The 15,595-nt window shown below is 37.4% G+C and overlaps 1 protein-coding gene across 10 annotated transcripts in view; it reads right to left on the bottom strand.

Annotated features, from left to right (window-relative positions):
- The window catches only part of Agbl3 (ATP/GTP binding protein like 3), a 98,935-nt gene that overhangs the window by 10,583 nt on the left and 72,757 nt on the right, over positions 1–15,595 (bottom strand). For 7 of the 10 annotated variants that reach the window (XM_031381473.1, XM_031381480.1, XM_031381476.1 and 4 more), the window contains 4 exons: positions 14,263–14,334; positions 11,548–11,593; positions 9,660–9,850; positions 3,397–3,622 (listed from right to left, as the gene is read on the bottom strand). In XM_031381473.1, the coding sequence (XP_031237333.1) occupies positions 3,397–3,622; positions 9,660–9,850; positions 11,548–11,593; positions 14,263–14,334 (535 nt within the window). Of the gene's footprint in view, positions 1–3,396; positions 3,623–9,659; positions 9,851–11,547; positions 11,594–14,262; positions 14,335–15,595 lie in introns of those variants that run through there. The other 3 variants (XM_031381481.1, XM_031381479.1, XM_031381482.1) reach the window with 3 other exon arrangements.

The following is a 15,595-nucleotide window of genomic DNA, read 5'->3' as shown; positions in this document are numbered from 1 at the left end:
CTGGCTGTCCTGGAACTCACTCTGTAGACCAGGCTGGCCTCGAACTCAGAAATCCGCCTGTCTCTGCTCCCAAGTGCTGGGATTAAAGGCGTGCGCCACCACGGACTGCTCTTATGCAGGAAAGGTGCAGGTTTCCTTTGGCTGATTTCAATACTTGCTTTCTATAGCTGAAGTCTGGTATCTCCCTAATATCCTGTTGGTGATTTGCTGAGGTTACTGATCGAAGCTTTGTCTTTTTGCCAAATTTCAAGCGTTTTAGCAATCATGTCTTTGAATTCCTTTTCAGTACTATCATATTCTACCTGTCCTTCTGAAACTCTGATGACGTGAGCAATAGACTGTATTTTATCATCCCACAAGTTCTTCTATGTAATCTCCTTGTCCCTGCTGTTTGGCTGAGTCATCTCTCTCAAGCCATGGACTCCTCTTGTCATGCTGCTTACGGGCATCCGAACTCTTTTCTAGCGTTGTACTTTTCAGTTTTATAGATGTCGCTTGGCTACTTTTAATCTTACCTTTAATTTCTCTCCCTGGACCCTTCCTTTCCTTTTGCCTTTTCTTCTTTTTTTTTCTCATCTCTCCTCTCTCTCTCATTATCCATCTCCCTCCCCCTCTCTCTTTTCCTGTCCCCTCCTCCTTCTTTCTTGTCTTTCTCTCTTTGGTCCCTCCTCTCTTTTCCCTGCCTCTCCCTTTCTCCTCTTCTCTCTCTCTTCTCTTTTTTCTCACCACACTATCTTGGCATCCCTTCTTCTCTCCACTAAGCCTTTATTTTTATTTGTTTTAAGTGTGTTTGCTGAAGTATTTCTATCATGACTGTGCCAGAAAATTCTAATTTCATAGACATCTTTGTACTTTGAAATTATCTTTTAAAAATAAAATTTTAGATATTCCTAGTTCTTTTCTCTTGAGAATAATTTTTTCACAAAGTAATTCTGGTCAGCTCCCCTCCCTTATCTCTCCCCACCTCCCTCCCACCCAACTCTCTTTTTAGAAAGCAAACATGTCAATAAAACCCCAAACAAACTAGAATAGAACAAAGCAAACACAGAGTTCCTAGTTCTTAATGACAATTTATTATTGATTAAAACATGCATACTTTCTTATTATAAGGCTCTTATTTAAGTCTTATAAGATCTTATTTTATTACATGATATATGTGTGGAAACATGTCTGTGGACACGGGAAGAGAGTCTTCAATTTCCCGGAGCTGGATTAGAGGCAACTGTGAGCTGCCATGTGGGTGCTAGGACCTGAACTTCACTCCACTATGTGAGCAGTGTGACCTCTTAATCACTTAGCCATTTCTTTAGCTCCCTGATTCTTAATTTTGCTGATATTATCATACTCTGTGTCTCATTTGCTTGCCTACATTCACATTACTTTTTTCATATTTTAGTTTAAACTCAATTCCTGTCAAGCAGTACCTTCCCCATCAAGACAGCTACAGCACTCCGCTAGAAACTACAACTAACTGCCCATTGTATGCCTGATTTTGATGATTATACAGTAAAGGAATAAACATCATGAAGAGGCTCTTCCTTCCTGCCAATACTTTACCCATCCAGAGAGGTAATTGAGGATATGTGCTTCTAAAGTTTTCTTCTTCATTCTATTTGAGTGTGTATAATGCATACATACATGTATATGTAATCATCTAAGTCAAAGTGTATATAGCCCATGTTATGCTCATATATGGTGAGCATCATTTCCTGTTAACTAATAGTCACTTGCTATACTGAAGTACTACTACATAATATTTAATAATTTAGGGAATTTTCTATTCTTGAACATCTATGTTCTTTAATTTTTAACTCCTATAAGCAATGCTGAAATGAGTATTACATATGACTTCTGTTTCTTATTTAGTTTTTTCCTTAGATCAACTTTCACAGTGAAATTTGCTTTAGTCAAGATGAGTGATGTGACCTGGTGGTTTAGGAGCATGTGTAAGGCCCTGGCTCAACTCCAAACACCACAGAAAGGATGAGAAAGAGGGAAGAACAGTGTGAAGTCAGGAGTTTTCCTTTATATTGTTGAAATTCTTTCCAGAAACTCTCAATTTGTGTTCCCATAATTAGTGGATAGATTCTCCTACTAAGCAGCAAAAAAATAAATAAAATAAATAAATAAATCAAATAAAAATTAATTAAACACCACATCATTGCTTTAGCTGTAATTTCTAAATTAGCAAGAGTGAACATTTTGAATGTTTGCTGGCCATGGTATTTCTTTTGTTAATTGCTTGGTTATAATCTTTGCCTATTTTCCTGTTAAAATATCCACAATTTTCCAGTTAATTTGTAGGCATGTAGTTAGGACTTCAATACTAAAGATTTTCACAGAGTTTGAAACCAAATTCTTCTACATGTTGTGTGGCTTTGAGAAAGTTGTTTAATGTCTTTGCATCTTAATCTTGTCATATATAATATGCAGGGAGCTCACACTTTCCTTAGGATCTCAGGGCTCTATATCTGCAGATTCAACCAAGCACAGCCTAGAAATATATTTAGAGTTGGGATTAGTTAGATCCATCAATGTGGAAACTATAAATATGGTTCCCACTGGTCATACATATAAATTAGAAAAATATCTAGCACTTGAAAAGTGTACTATAAAAAGTTGTCAATACTATTAAATTTATTATTTTTGTATGATTAAAGATGATATGGCAGGCCAGGCAGTGGTGGCACAAGCCTTTAATCCCAGCACTTGGGAGGCAGAGGCAGGCGGATTTCTGAGTTCCAGGCCAGCCTGGTCTACAGAGTGAGTTCCAGGACAGCCAGAGCTACACAGAGAAACTCTGTCTCGAAAAATACAAAACAAAACAAAAAGACAAAAAAGATAACATGGCTTTATTATCTTTTATTTATGTCGTTTTCTTTTATGCCTTGGAGGTAGTTCTGTTTTTCATCTTTAAAAGAAATAATCCCTTTTTTTTTGCCTTTCACTGAGTACAAAGTAACTGAAGTACCCAAGATTAATTATTATAACCCTGCTCCCCTTCCTCAGGAGTGTAAGGTTTTAAAATATCTAAAAATTGGCAAGTTATGCTATATTTACAGCTTATTTATTTATGCTACTTTCTCCACAGATACAAACTAAAGTATTTTATACAAGTAATAGGTCAAATAATGCTTGGTAACTTAGTCCTTTACACACTTGATATATAATTATGACCTTGGGTTTGCGATGCAGTGTATGCAGTTTTAAAGAGCCTCTATATTTGTTTCTAAAGATAATGAACTAACAAGCTGTGCTTCCTTATAAAACTGTATTAAATAGTAAGGAATGGGTTAGGGGGTGGCTTGGAGGTAGAACATTTGCATAGCATACACAAGGGCCTGGGCTTGATCCCCAGTACTACATAGATAAACATGATGAACACCATTGACTTACTGATGTTGGAGGTCGGCTCTCGGATTGACTAGATCATTCATTTGAGTAGATCTTATGTTTTGAGAGGACTCCACGATAGGGAGTAAATACTGTAATATTTCCTGAGTCCGTGCTATTCTTTTATCCCTGTAAATTCGTTTCTCATCATCTGTCCAATTCGTGCCAGTCCTCTTGCTTTGGAAAGATGTGCATTGTTTTGCTTTGCTTTTCAATTGGTGATGTGACTCTAGGGAGCAACCACAAATATTTATACAGACATATATCTAGATATATGATTATATTCATTCATCAATATCACATTAAGCCAAATTCTATACTAAGAGAGAAAACAAGTGAAATATTCTGTGACCCACAGGTTGAGAACCACTGTCATAGGCCATTGTAAGGACTACGAGCATGAGCTAGAGTGCTCGGAACAGAGTTGTGCCACAGTGTGAGGGGTTTTTAAACAAGATCATGTTGGTTGCTCAGTTAAAAAAGGCCTGAATAGAGCAAACGTGGACGAGCACAGATCTCTTATAAGACTACTGAAGCAATTTACAAAGCTGATGGCTGGGAATGTAGCCATGAAGGGTAGAAGTGAGGTGGAGGTCCTGTGTATGTCTAGGGCTCTCTATAGAACTAGATTAGAATAAAAGAGTAAGACAAGAATTAGTGATATTTGCAAAGCTTCTGATCTGAGGAGTTAGTGGACACTGTTAGAAGAGCATGCTAGAAATCTCTTTATTACATTAGATATGGGAGGAATGTTAATTATGATACTAGAGTACAATAACATTTAAATCTTAAAAGTGCAAATGCATCTGAGTTGTCCTGCTACCATTCACCAGTGTTGCACTGTGTGCCTTTGCTGCACTCTTGGTTCTGAACACTGAACATGTGCAGTCTGCATTGTACATGACAGCATGCCAGGCAGCACCAACAAACTCTACTTGAAACACTTAAGATTCAAAATCATTGTATGTTACAAATTAGTGTACATACAAGGTTTTCTGTGCTTATATAAATAGAATAATTTAACTATGAAAATAAACTTTTAATATTTTCCTACCATTATTCCTCACATATAAGTATCTAGTATATCTTTGGGATACATTATATCAGGCCAAATACACATGTCCGCTATGGTTCTCCTTTACATATATCATCAGGGTTAGTGAACTGAAATAAAACAAAGAGTAATGATATGGAAAATTTTAAGATCTCAATGAATCAAGAGTGAAGGAGAGGGAGGGAGGTAGGGAAAAAGGAAGAGTGAGGTAGAGAGGGAGAGGGAAGGAGGGAGAGAGAGAGATTAAAATGTGCTAGGAACAATCAAAAGTAAGAAAATTAGTATGGTAAGGAATGATGAATATAATTATTTCATGTTATTCTGACTCTAAGCCAGACTGTAGTAGGTTGAGATATACACAGAAGATGATGTGAGGGTGGTGGTGCTTATTGATCATATTTTGAAGAAGATGAGAAGTAGTCACTAGAACTATGCCACTGAGGAAATTGCTAGGCACAGGATCAGAGTGATCCTGGAAAATTAATCTCAAAAAGGAGATACTTAATTTTCTGAGGAACTACAAGATTGATTTCCAGATTAGTTGTACTAGTTTGCAATTCTGCCAGCAATGAGGAGTCTGGTGGTTCCTCAGAAAATTGGAAATAGTTCTACCTGAAGACTCAGTATACCCAAAAGATGCTTTACCATATTACAAGGACACATGCTCTACTATGTTCATAGCAGCTTTATTTGTAATAGTCAGAAGCTGGAAACAACCCAGATGTCCCTCAACCAAAGAATGGATACAGAAATGTGGTTCATTTACACAATGGATTACTACTCAGCTATTAAAAACAAGAACATCATGAATTTTTCAGGCAAATGGATGGAACTAGAAAATATCATCCTGAGTGAGGTAACCTAGACCGAAAAGGACATACATGGTATGTAATTACTGATAAGTGGATAGTAGCCAAAAAGTTCAGAATACCCATGATACAATTAATAGACTATGTGAAGCTTAACAAAAAGGAATGCCCAACTGAGGATACTTCAATTCTACTTAGAAGGAGGAACAAAATAATCATGGGAGGCAGAGGGAGGGAGGGAATTAGATGGTAGAGGGGAGGGGGAAGGAAAAGGAGGGCAGGATCACATATGGGGGGGGGGGAGACAGGAAAGAAGCCCAGAGGCCAGGAGAATGAATAGAAATATGCAGCAGTATTGGGGTTGGGGGCAGAGGAAACCTCTAGGAAGTCCCAAACACCAGGGATTTGACAGACTCCCAGGACCCAATGGTAATGACCTTAGCCAAAATGCCCAACAGTGGGGGAGATGGAACCTAAAGAGATCACATCCAGTAGATAAACATGGCTCCCATTTGAGGCATGGGGCCACCTACCCATCTTCAAATTTTTTGACCCAGAATTGTTACTGTCTAAAGGAAATGCAGGGACACAAATGGATCAGAGACTGAAGGAAAGGCCACCTAGAGACTGGCCCAACTTGGGATCCATCCCATGCACAGGCACCAAACCCTGACACTATTACTGATACCATGTTGTGCTGGCAGACAGGAGCCTACATGGCTATCCTCTGAGAGGCTCTACAAGCAGCTGACTGAGACAGATGCAGACACTTACAGGCAACCATTGGACTGAGGTCAGGAATTCCTATGGAAGAGTTAGGGGAAGGACTGAAGGGGCTGAAGGGGAAGAATAATAGTATCAACTAATCTGGACTCCTCAGGGTTCCCAGAGAGTAAGCCACCAACCAAAGAATATAGGAGCACTGGTCCATAGCTCCTTGATAGCTATGTGATAGAGGACGGCCTTGTCTGGCCTCAGAAGGTAAGGATACGCTTAATCCTGTAGAGATGTAATGCCCCAGGAAAGGGGGATGCTAGCAGGATGAGGTAGGAATGCGTGGGTGGGTGGGTAAGCACTCTCTCAGAAGCTAATGAAGGGGGGAATGGGGTAAAGAACTCATAGAGGAAGAGCCAGGAAGGGGGGCAACATTTGGAATATAAATAAAATAATAAAAAAGATACTCATTTTTCTGAAACAAGAAGGATGATTGATATGAAGTGATTTAATGTATTGCAGGAGTTGTAGAAGTTGAGAACATTTTGTCAGATCACCTCTTGGATGTGTGTTTGCATGTGTGCGTACATGCATGTGGATGTGAAATGTGAACTAAAGCCATCTATTAAGAGTGAAGTACTCTTTAATCTAGGATGTGGACAGAGGCGGCCAGCTAAATTCATCTAGAATTAGAGTTGTTAACCTCAGCTGAGTTAGAGAAACAAAAAGTTCTAATGACATCAACTGCTAACAACTTGGTTGGTATGCAGGCAATTAAACCAAGAAGAATGAATGGAATGTTCTAGGGATTTATATGTGGTTACAAAAGCTGATGTGCACATTATACCCCTAAGTTTGGAATTGGGTCAGCAATGGTTCCCTATCTCCCCAGCTTTTCTAGTTTACCTTCCCAGATTCTGATTTCCAGTCTCATATAATGTGACTACATGTATCTGATTATTTCTTGTATAGCCTCCTACTGAGAAGATGAAGAAGAAACTTGTCTACCAAAAGAAAACAGTAGTGATTATTGGTTCCCATGAGATACAATTCAATTGCATTTCTGTTACTTATAGTGTAGATGGACCAAATGGAATTTCTACTAAAAGCAAATGAAGTTTAAAAAACAACATGATTATTAATAAAAAAAAATAAGGAACTCCGGAAACAGTCTACAAATGTACTCTAACTCATAGACATGAGGGCTTAAGGCAAGGATAAGCTATTGGCATTTGTGAGCATATTCTTGTGGACTTCCTTTTTTAAAAACTTCAGTATTCTTCAATGAAGAGAAAACAGAATGAGAAACTCTTCCTTCAACCCATTGTTCAACAGAAATCACTTGTTTTTGTTTGTTTTTGCTGATTATGTCTCATCAATATTTACGATATATCAATGACATTGGAAGTAGTTACAGAGTGCAAGTAGAATACCTGTGGATGTGGAACATATTCCAAGAAGGAAATAACTTCTGGGTGCCATGGGTTATTTCCAGAGCTGGTGGCTTGGATAAGCAGAAGAGTGGGAAATGCAACATAAATGCAATGTATTTATGTTGGTCAAGTCCAAAAAAAGATGATTGAGACATAAAAGAGTTGCCAGTATTTGTTTTGAATTTACATCTCCACTCTGCTTACCCAAGCATTTTTGTACTATTTCTCATCAGTAAACATAAATACTTCCAGAACTAACGTCTGACTGAGCCTTTCTTTAACTTATGACATAATCTACATATTTTTTCTTGATAAGTTCAATAATGGCAAAGGACAAACTTTCTTCTTGTAAGAAACAGAGCAATAATGAAGACATGGAATTTCAAAGGGAATGCAGAACAAAAAAGGAGAAGTTTAGCTGCTGCTAAAACTGACACGTTTTGGAGAAAGGGGAAATTGCAGAACTTTTATTTTAATGTCACCAAGATTCTATAGGACATTTGTTTATAAAATAAATAGTACTTAAGGAAAGATGAGGATCTTAGCTTAGGAAAACTAGAGAAAACAATTCTTTTAGTTTCTAAATTATATTAAATTATTATCTGTGTACTGTGTGTATAGAGAAGGGCACACTCACGTGAAAGCAGAGGAAACAGTGGAGTCAGTCTTCTTCTATTTCTAGGTGAGTTCTAGGGGTTGAACTAAGGTTGTCAGGCTTTGCAGCAAGCCTCCAGCTTTCCTTTCCTACCCATAGACAGTTGTATTGGTGCCTCTAGCACTCTATTGAAATTTCTCTTTTCAAGATTCCCTGAGCTTCCCATGACATAAAATTCAGGTCAGTCCATTTCAGTTGACCAACAGAAGTCTCAGACTCAGCTGATCATTCTCTTGACACAACCTTGCTTATCTTTCAGAACTACATATTCTCTGGGTTTCCCTCCTATCCACAGGGCTCAAGGTCTGCCTTGTTGATTCTTTCCCTGACTCATCACTATGGGGATTCTTGGAGATTTGGCCCTTTGTCTTTTCTGTCTCTATTGCACACTCACTCCCTTATCAATGAGCTATACTGTAAACTATACATATATTTTCAAAACTTCCAAATGTATCCTAAGTCCAGTTCTTTCTTCTGAACTCTATACTAATAATCAGTAGCCTATTCAGTAGCTCAACTTCAACATCTAAAGGCACTTCCAATATAGTCTGTGTGAACAGAATTGCAGCTCCATCCTCAGTATTTCCTGTCTCAGCAGATAATTCTCATCAGCTATTTTCTCTGGCCTTAGACCATGACATTCCAACAGTTTTTGAGACTTGTGAAATCATCACTGAATCAGGGTGTAGAAAAGACCACTCCAACGGGATTCCTAGGATACATCCAGTTTTCCACACAGCTCCTACTCTAGGGAACTGTATTTGTTTTTTTTTTTTTTTTTCTCTCCAGCTAACTTTGCTTTTATATACATGCAATCATATAGTATTTTCTATTTTATGCCTGGCTTTTCTTTTCTCTCTCTCTTTCTCTTTTTTTTTTTCTCAAGACAGGGTTTCTCTGTGTAGCCCTGGCTGTCTTGGAACTCACTCTGTAGATCAGGCTGGCCTCAAACTCAGAAATCCACCTGCCTCTGCCTCCCAAGTGCTGGGATTAAAGGCTTATGCCACCATTGCCCGGCTATGCCTGGCTTTTCATTTGGCATGATTTTTACACCCATTCAACTAAAAGAATGAAGGTGAAGTTGACTTTAGCTTTACTTTCTACAACTTAGATCAATTGTTTACTGTGATGAATCAGAATTTGGCCAATGTTATTTAGCCTTCTGTAAGGGGTTGTTCAGGATAGACCATCTCAAGGCAACAACCATGGCCTAAAGTGGTTTTCAATTGGTCTTAGGCCACATTAGAGACACAAAGTAAAAAGTTCCTTACAACTAAAAAACGACCCATGTTTGAGAAGTAGAAACTACCAGACAAGGAAAAAGTTCCTTGGTTGTAGGGTAGTGGTAATAGAGCTATCACAAATAATGCCATTACATTTTCTCAAGGCTATATTAAACCAAGGAATTTTTAAATTGTGTTTCAGTCATTCAGAGAAGAAATAAGGTAAATACTTTTCAGCAATAGGAGGGCAATGGTTATTAATCCCTCTATTTACTAATATAGTTCCCATAACTCTGGTTGGATGAGATTAGTTATGATGATATAATGTAAAGGATCTTTCTACTTATTAAAATGTTAAGCAATTATAATTTTAAAAACCTGTTGGTATCCTTATGTTTTCAGTCCAATTTGAAGGTTTTTTGTTCATAGGACATTTCAAGGATGCCACTTTGAAACAACTTTCATATATATCGATTCCTCTGGACTGAACTTCCTGGATTGGATTCTTACAAGTTTCTAAAATATATGTCCGATGGTCTTTGTTAAGACTTTTAATCATATGTCGGGAGCTGAAAGAAATTGAGTATTGTCATCTCAGTGTCACATATTTACATAAGAGTAATGTGGTTCTGTTTTCTATTTGTATATTATGCCTTAAGGGTGGAACCTTTGAGCTCTCAGCCTGTAATATAGTCAGAATAGCTACAACTAGTCCCATTTTTAAAAAGGCTAAGCAATTGTTTAATGATTCTACAGCATCAAATATTACAGTTCTATCTTCTAATTCCAGTGTTTCTCCTATTACCTTTTAGAAATTTTGTTGTTATGTATTTGTGCCTGCATGAATTTATGTGCATCACATGCCAGCTGTACATGTCCTTTGGAAGAACATTAAATGCTTTTAACCACTGAGACCTCCTTTTTTCTTTTTTCTTTTTCTTTCTTTCTTTCTTTCTTTTTTTTTTTTTTTTTTTTTTTTTTTTTTTTTTGGTTTTTCGAGACAGGGTTTCTCTGTATAGCTCTGGCTGTCCTGGAACTCACTCTGTAGACCAGGCTGGCCTCGAACTCAGAAATCTGCCTCTGCCTCCCAAGTGCTGGGATTAAAGGCATGCACCACCACCACCCAGCATTTCTCTTTTTTTCCTTTCTTCTTTTCTTTCCTTTCTTTCTTCCTTTCTTCCTTCCTTTCTCTCTCTCTCTTTCTCTCTCTCCCTCCTCCCCCCCCTCTTTCTTTTGTTTGTTTTTGTTTTTGTCTTTAAAGACATGGTTTCCGGGTATAGCCCTGGCTGTCTTGGTACTCACTCTGTGGACCAGGCTGGCCTCGAACTCAGAAATCCACCTGCCTCTGCCTCCCAAGTGCTGGGATCAAAGGCGTGTGCCACCACTGCCAGGCAGCCCCATCCTTTCTTATCTTGATATTTACCATTTGATTACTTTCCATAAGATATCTTATCTTAAAGTGATTAATTCTAGGTCCACGTATAGTTATTTCCAATGATGCCTGTCATATTATCACTTATGTAACCAATTCTCTAGGCTTTTGGAGTAAGTAAGAGAGTACACATCTAACAGATCCTTTGTTGTTGTTGAACAGAAACCAGGTTCTTAGGAAAGAAGACAAGGAAGGAAGAAAAGGCACACCATCACCTCATGCAGTGAAATTACATAGTTGTGCAAGTTCAGTGTATTCTCAGATGCTTATCTGTGATTACCTAAGCCACTGTCCAGACAGTAGTTGGCATCATTATTCCTATGAATAGGAAAACTGGGCAAAGGCAACAGAGATAAAGTAGTTGCCAGTAAAGAGGAAGAGTCCATGCTGGTCTATGCAATCTCTGGCATCCCTTTCTGTGTGTTTCCCAGATTTTAACATTGGCCTGTGTGACCAATGGTCCATAAATGTGAGAGATTGCTGAGCATTCATCCTATAGTATAAGGAACTTCTGAGAAAGATTTAATTTAAAATGAGAAATCAGATAATTCAATGATAAACACATAGAAATAAATAGCTTTAGTTAAGATTTTAAAGCGTTATTCATCAAGGATAGTTTGGGGATACTGAAATTGGCTCAGAACACTTCAAAACTGCGCCTGTGGTGTTCTTCCACATTATAGTGATCTAGATAGGTAGGATCTAAAGATAATCTTGATAAACTTTTCTCCCCCAAAGAGTAAACTTATCTGTTGCTTTAATTCAAAACTAAATATTCTAAGACAGAAGAAGAAGAAGAATGTAGTTAAGAGAAATCAAGTGTAATTCTCCTACCTGGACTGTGTTTTTCGGGGATAAAACCTTTGTCTAGGAATTTTCACTAAAAAGGAAAATATAGCATAAAATGTCTGAAGTAACATTTTAAGATCATTAAAATGATTTTAATTTTCTTGACAATTACTTTGTGTAACTTAATGGCTAGATAATTTAGTTAAATAATGTTTGTTCACCCGCATGACTCCTGATAGCCTTTTAATAAGACAGTTCCAAGAGAAGAATAACCAGTAGGAATACCTATGTATTAACTACCAAACTGGAAAGTAATTGATGGCCAGGAGTGCAGCTCAGTGGCAGAAGACTTGCCTAGTATGTGTGAGGCTCTGTGTATACGAGGACAAAAAGAGAGTTTAGAAGCAGCAGCAGCAGCAGTAGCAGCAAGGAAACAGGTAGCAAGCAAGACTTACTCATGAACTCAAATAAATCCCTTTGAGTGATGCCTTTGAGGGATTATTATGAGTTAAAGGCTGGCTCGGGTTCTTAGTCAGACTAGGTTATAGTTCAAGATTGTAAAAAGAGGAAAAAAGAAGAAGAAACAACAGCAACCATCATCAGCAAAAATCAAACCAACCTCCATAACTTGTGAAGGATGTGCCTATACATACCCATGTGGTCACTGTTTTGAAGGTTGATTTAGGATGCAGAAGTATCAGATCAGAGTAAAGTATAAGGTATAATATATATTATGTAATATTTTAATATAACAATTGGAGCCTAAATTATATATTACACATATTTTTGCCATTATAGGCATCTATATTTGTAGTTTTAAGCTGCATGAGGGGTTTGAAAGTATTTGTTCTGCAAGTATAATAGGTACTGGCTAACTTAAACTGTCTTATAAAAAGTGTATTGGGTAGGTCTCACTCTCTGGGTAGTTTGGGGCAAGGGGTTCATTGTACACAATGTCAGCAGAAAGTAATAAACAATGTTTTAAGAAGCTGAAGTATGCCAAGTCCTAAGATCAGCTTCATGTAGGGAGTACTTGTTTTTGAATAAAGTTCAAAGGTTTAACTGTAGATGTATGTGAGAGCAGATCTGTCTCCTAGTCCATTTTAGTGTGCAAACCAATTCTACTCCACTCCAGTTTGTTTTCCTTGACACTTAACCTTGAATTAGTTTCTACATGTTGTACTATGTCCTCTATTATGCCTTACCATGTCCATGTCTTCTTGTGTGTGTGTGTGTGTGTGTGTAGAAGTCAGAGGTTGATGTCCTGTCTTCCTTGATTGTTCTGTAAAAAAGTCTTTCAACTGAACCCAGACCTTCCTGATTCATCTACTCAAGCCAGCCAGCTTACTCGGGAGATCCTAATTTCTGCCCCATGTACACCTAGGCTCTATTTTTGGACATCCATCTTGATAACTAGCTAGATATACTCCTCTATTTGTCAGTAAAACAACATAGTTGTTTAGCCTTCTCTCTTTAGGGATGCCTGGGTCAAGCTGGCACTGGGATGGTACTCATTATCTTTTCAAGATCCTTGACAGAAAACTGCTTCACAATAGCTACTTCATTGTTGAAGTTCTGTAGCAATGGGAAGATTTGTATTGCAATTAATAATACCAAGTGTAGTCAAAGTTGTATAAGCCTGATGAATTAGGCCTAATGAATTATGGCTAAGATTAGAGTATTCTCAAATTTTTTATGTGCTTTAGAATTTGATGAGATATAAATGCAAATATTAGGTAAAGAGGTAAAATATTCTGTTCTCCTTTTGGTGGTATAAAACTATAAGAAACAGATTCATGTCAACCAACAGTCATGACATGGCCCTATCCCTCCTATCCTTCTCTCTTGAGCTGTTGGTTACTGATAACTTCTGGGAGGTGAGTCATTCAGTCACTGTCTTCATTTGTGTACCCAATGGCACAACCAACCTCCAATGGATAGTTGTAAGACTATGGTCACAAAGGCAGCTCCAGTTAACCTTAATGAGTCACAAGCAAAAAGACATGAATGCAGGAAAAGAGGAGGATTAATGGTCCTGGGAGGGAGATAAAAGAGAGGGTGGGTGCTGAAAGTTTTTTTTTTTTTTTTTTAGAGTATTTAAAACACATTATATATCTGTGTACAATGTCTAACAATCAGTTTACTTAAAAAAGATTATCAGTGTTTCTAGGAAAGAAATCATTTTATCAGTAAGTATATTTTTAAAATTTCTTTTTTTCTTTTATTAGATATTTTCTTTATTTACATTTCAAATGATAGCTCCTTTCCCAGTTTCCCCTCCGGAAAAAAAAAAACCAACCCTGTTCCCTCCTCCCTCCCCGCTCATCACTCATCAACCCACCCTCTCTAGCTTTCTGGCCCTGGCATTCCCCTACACTGGGGCATACACACACACACACACACACACACACACACATATGAGAAAAGGTCAAATGACAGTTAATACAAAATTAAAAACAAGTTCATGTATAACCAATTTCATTTCAGTTGGCTTTTTCTATACATTTCTAGATCTGAAAGAAGCAAAAAATTATGTTCCAAATTTTGGTAGGGTATTTCTGGTACCATATGCATAAAAGAGAGGGTAGGTGCTGAAAGTAATATATATTGAGTACTATAAGCATAATTTTATCTCCCTCTTTTATCTTTTTAATAGACCATCTTTTCTTTAAAATAGATAGTGCCTAATCATATAAAGAGGATTGCTATTGTATATATTCAGATTCTAGGTGGTAACATTTCTGAGCCGTCTTTACTCACCCAAGCCTTGGTTAGGCAATGATCTTCTGAAACAGTGAGCCACATAAATATCTGGTACATTTGGCCTTAGATCTAGAGAAGATGGTAAAGGGTCATAACAAATGGAAAGGAATGGTTATTTACAGTTCCAAGTTTGTATCTCCTTTCAAAATGAAAAGTATACATACTATTTGAATTATAGTTTAACTCAATGAAATTAACATATGGCATCTTCAAATATTATATATGTTTGTTGTATTTCAAGTATTTATATCTTTGGGTCAAGAATTGCTTCTCTAGGAATTTATTAGAAAGAAAAAAGTATATATACGAATGGATAGATTTTCATGTTGTTTGCAATAAGTGAAAGTTAGAAAAATGTTAAACAGTGGCCCTACCTACACAAATTAAGATTTTTTTACAAAGTAAAATATTTTGCTGCCATTGATTCACAAGTAAAAGTGATTATAAAATACTCTAATTTTAAATGAAAAAGAAACATGCAAGATACAATTATATCATTCATTAACATGTGGTCTATGTACAGACAGAAAAATTAAAAAGTATATTATTTTTACTTTCTTTACCTTTTTTAAAAGTCCTTGTGTGTTAGTCTCTGTGCACATGTTTGTGGGCATGCCATAATGCCTGTGTGGTGAACAGAGTCGCTAGTTGACTTGCAAGCTTATGAAGAGTCTCCTCCTATCTTACCCTAGGTATGCTGTAATCACAGATGTGTGTTCCTGCTTCTGATTCTCATGGATTGTGACAATCCAAACTCAGGCACTCATGCTTGTGCAGCAAACACATTATTCAATGAAGCTGTCTGCCCAGCCCCTTTTATGTTTATCTTTATTTCTAATTTCTGACATTTTAAACAAAAATATATAAAAAGGGTTTCTGAATTCCTTGGTGATTAATATTTGAATGGCTAATTTAAAGTTCTAGTGAAATGAATATTAATTATAATAGGGTGCTCCCCTGTTCTTGGTATGGATATTATCATTCTTTTATTTTTTTAATTTTTTATTAGATATTTTCTTTATTTACATGTAAATTTCTCCATTCCCAGTTTCCCCTCCAAAAAACAAAGAAACAAACAAAAACAAAAAAAAACCAAACCCCTGTTGCCTCCCACCTCCCCATGCCTGCCACCCCACCCTCTCCCACTTATTGGCCCTGGCATTCCCCTACAATGGGGCACAGAACCTTCACAGGGCCGAGTTCCTCTCCTCCTATTGATGGTCAAATTGCAATACACATGCTGCCAGAACAATCAGACCCCTCCATTGCAGTCCTTGGTTGGTGGTTGAGACCCTGGGAGCTCTGAGGGTACTAGTTAGTTCATATTGTT

This window comes from Mastomys coucha, unplaced genomic scaffold (assembly GCF_008632895.1).
Source record: "Mastomys coucha isolate ucsf_1 unplaced genomic scaffold, UCSF_Mcou_1 pScaffold20, whole genome shotgun sequence".
NCBI classification, from domain to species: Eukaryota; Metazoa; Chordata; class Mammalia; order Rodentia; family Muridae; genus Mastomys; species Mastomys coucha.
Note: the sequence above shows the minus strand (reverse complement) of the source record. Positions and strands in the feature narration are given on the sequence as shown.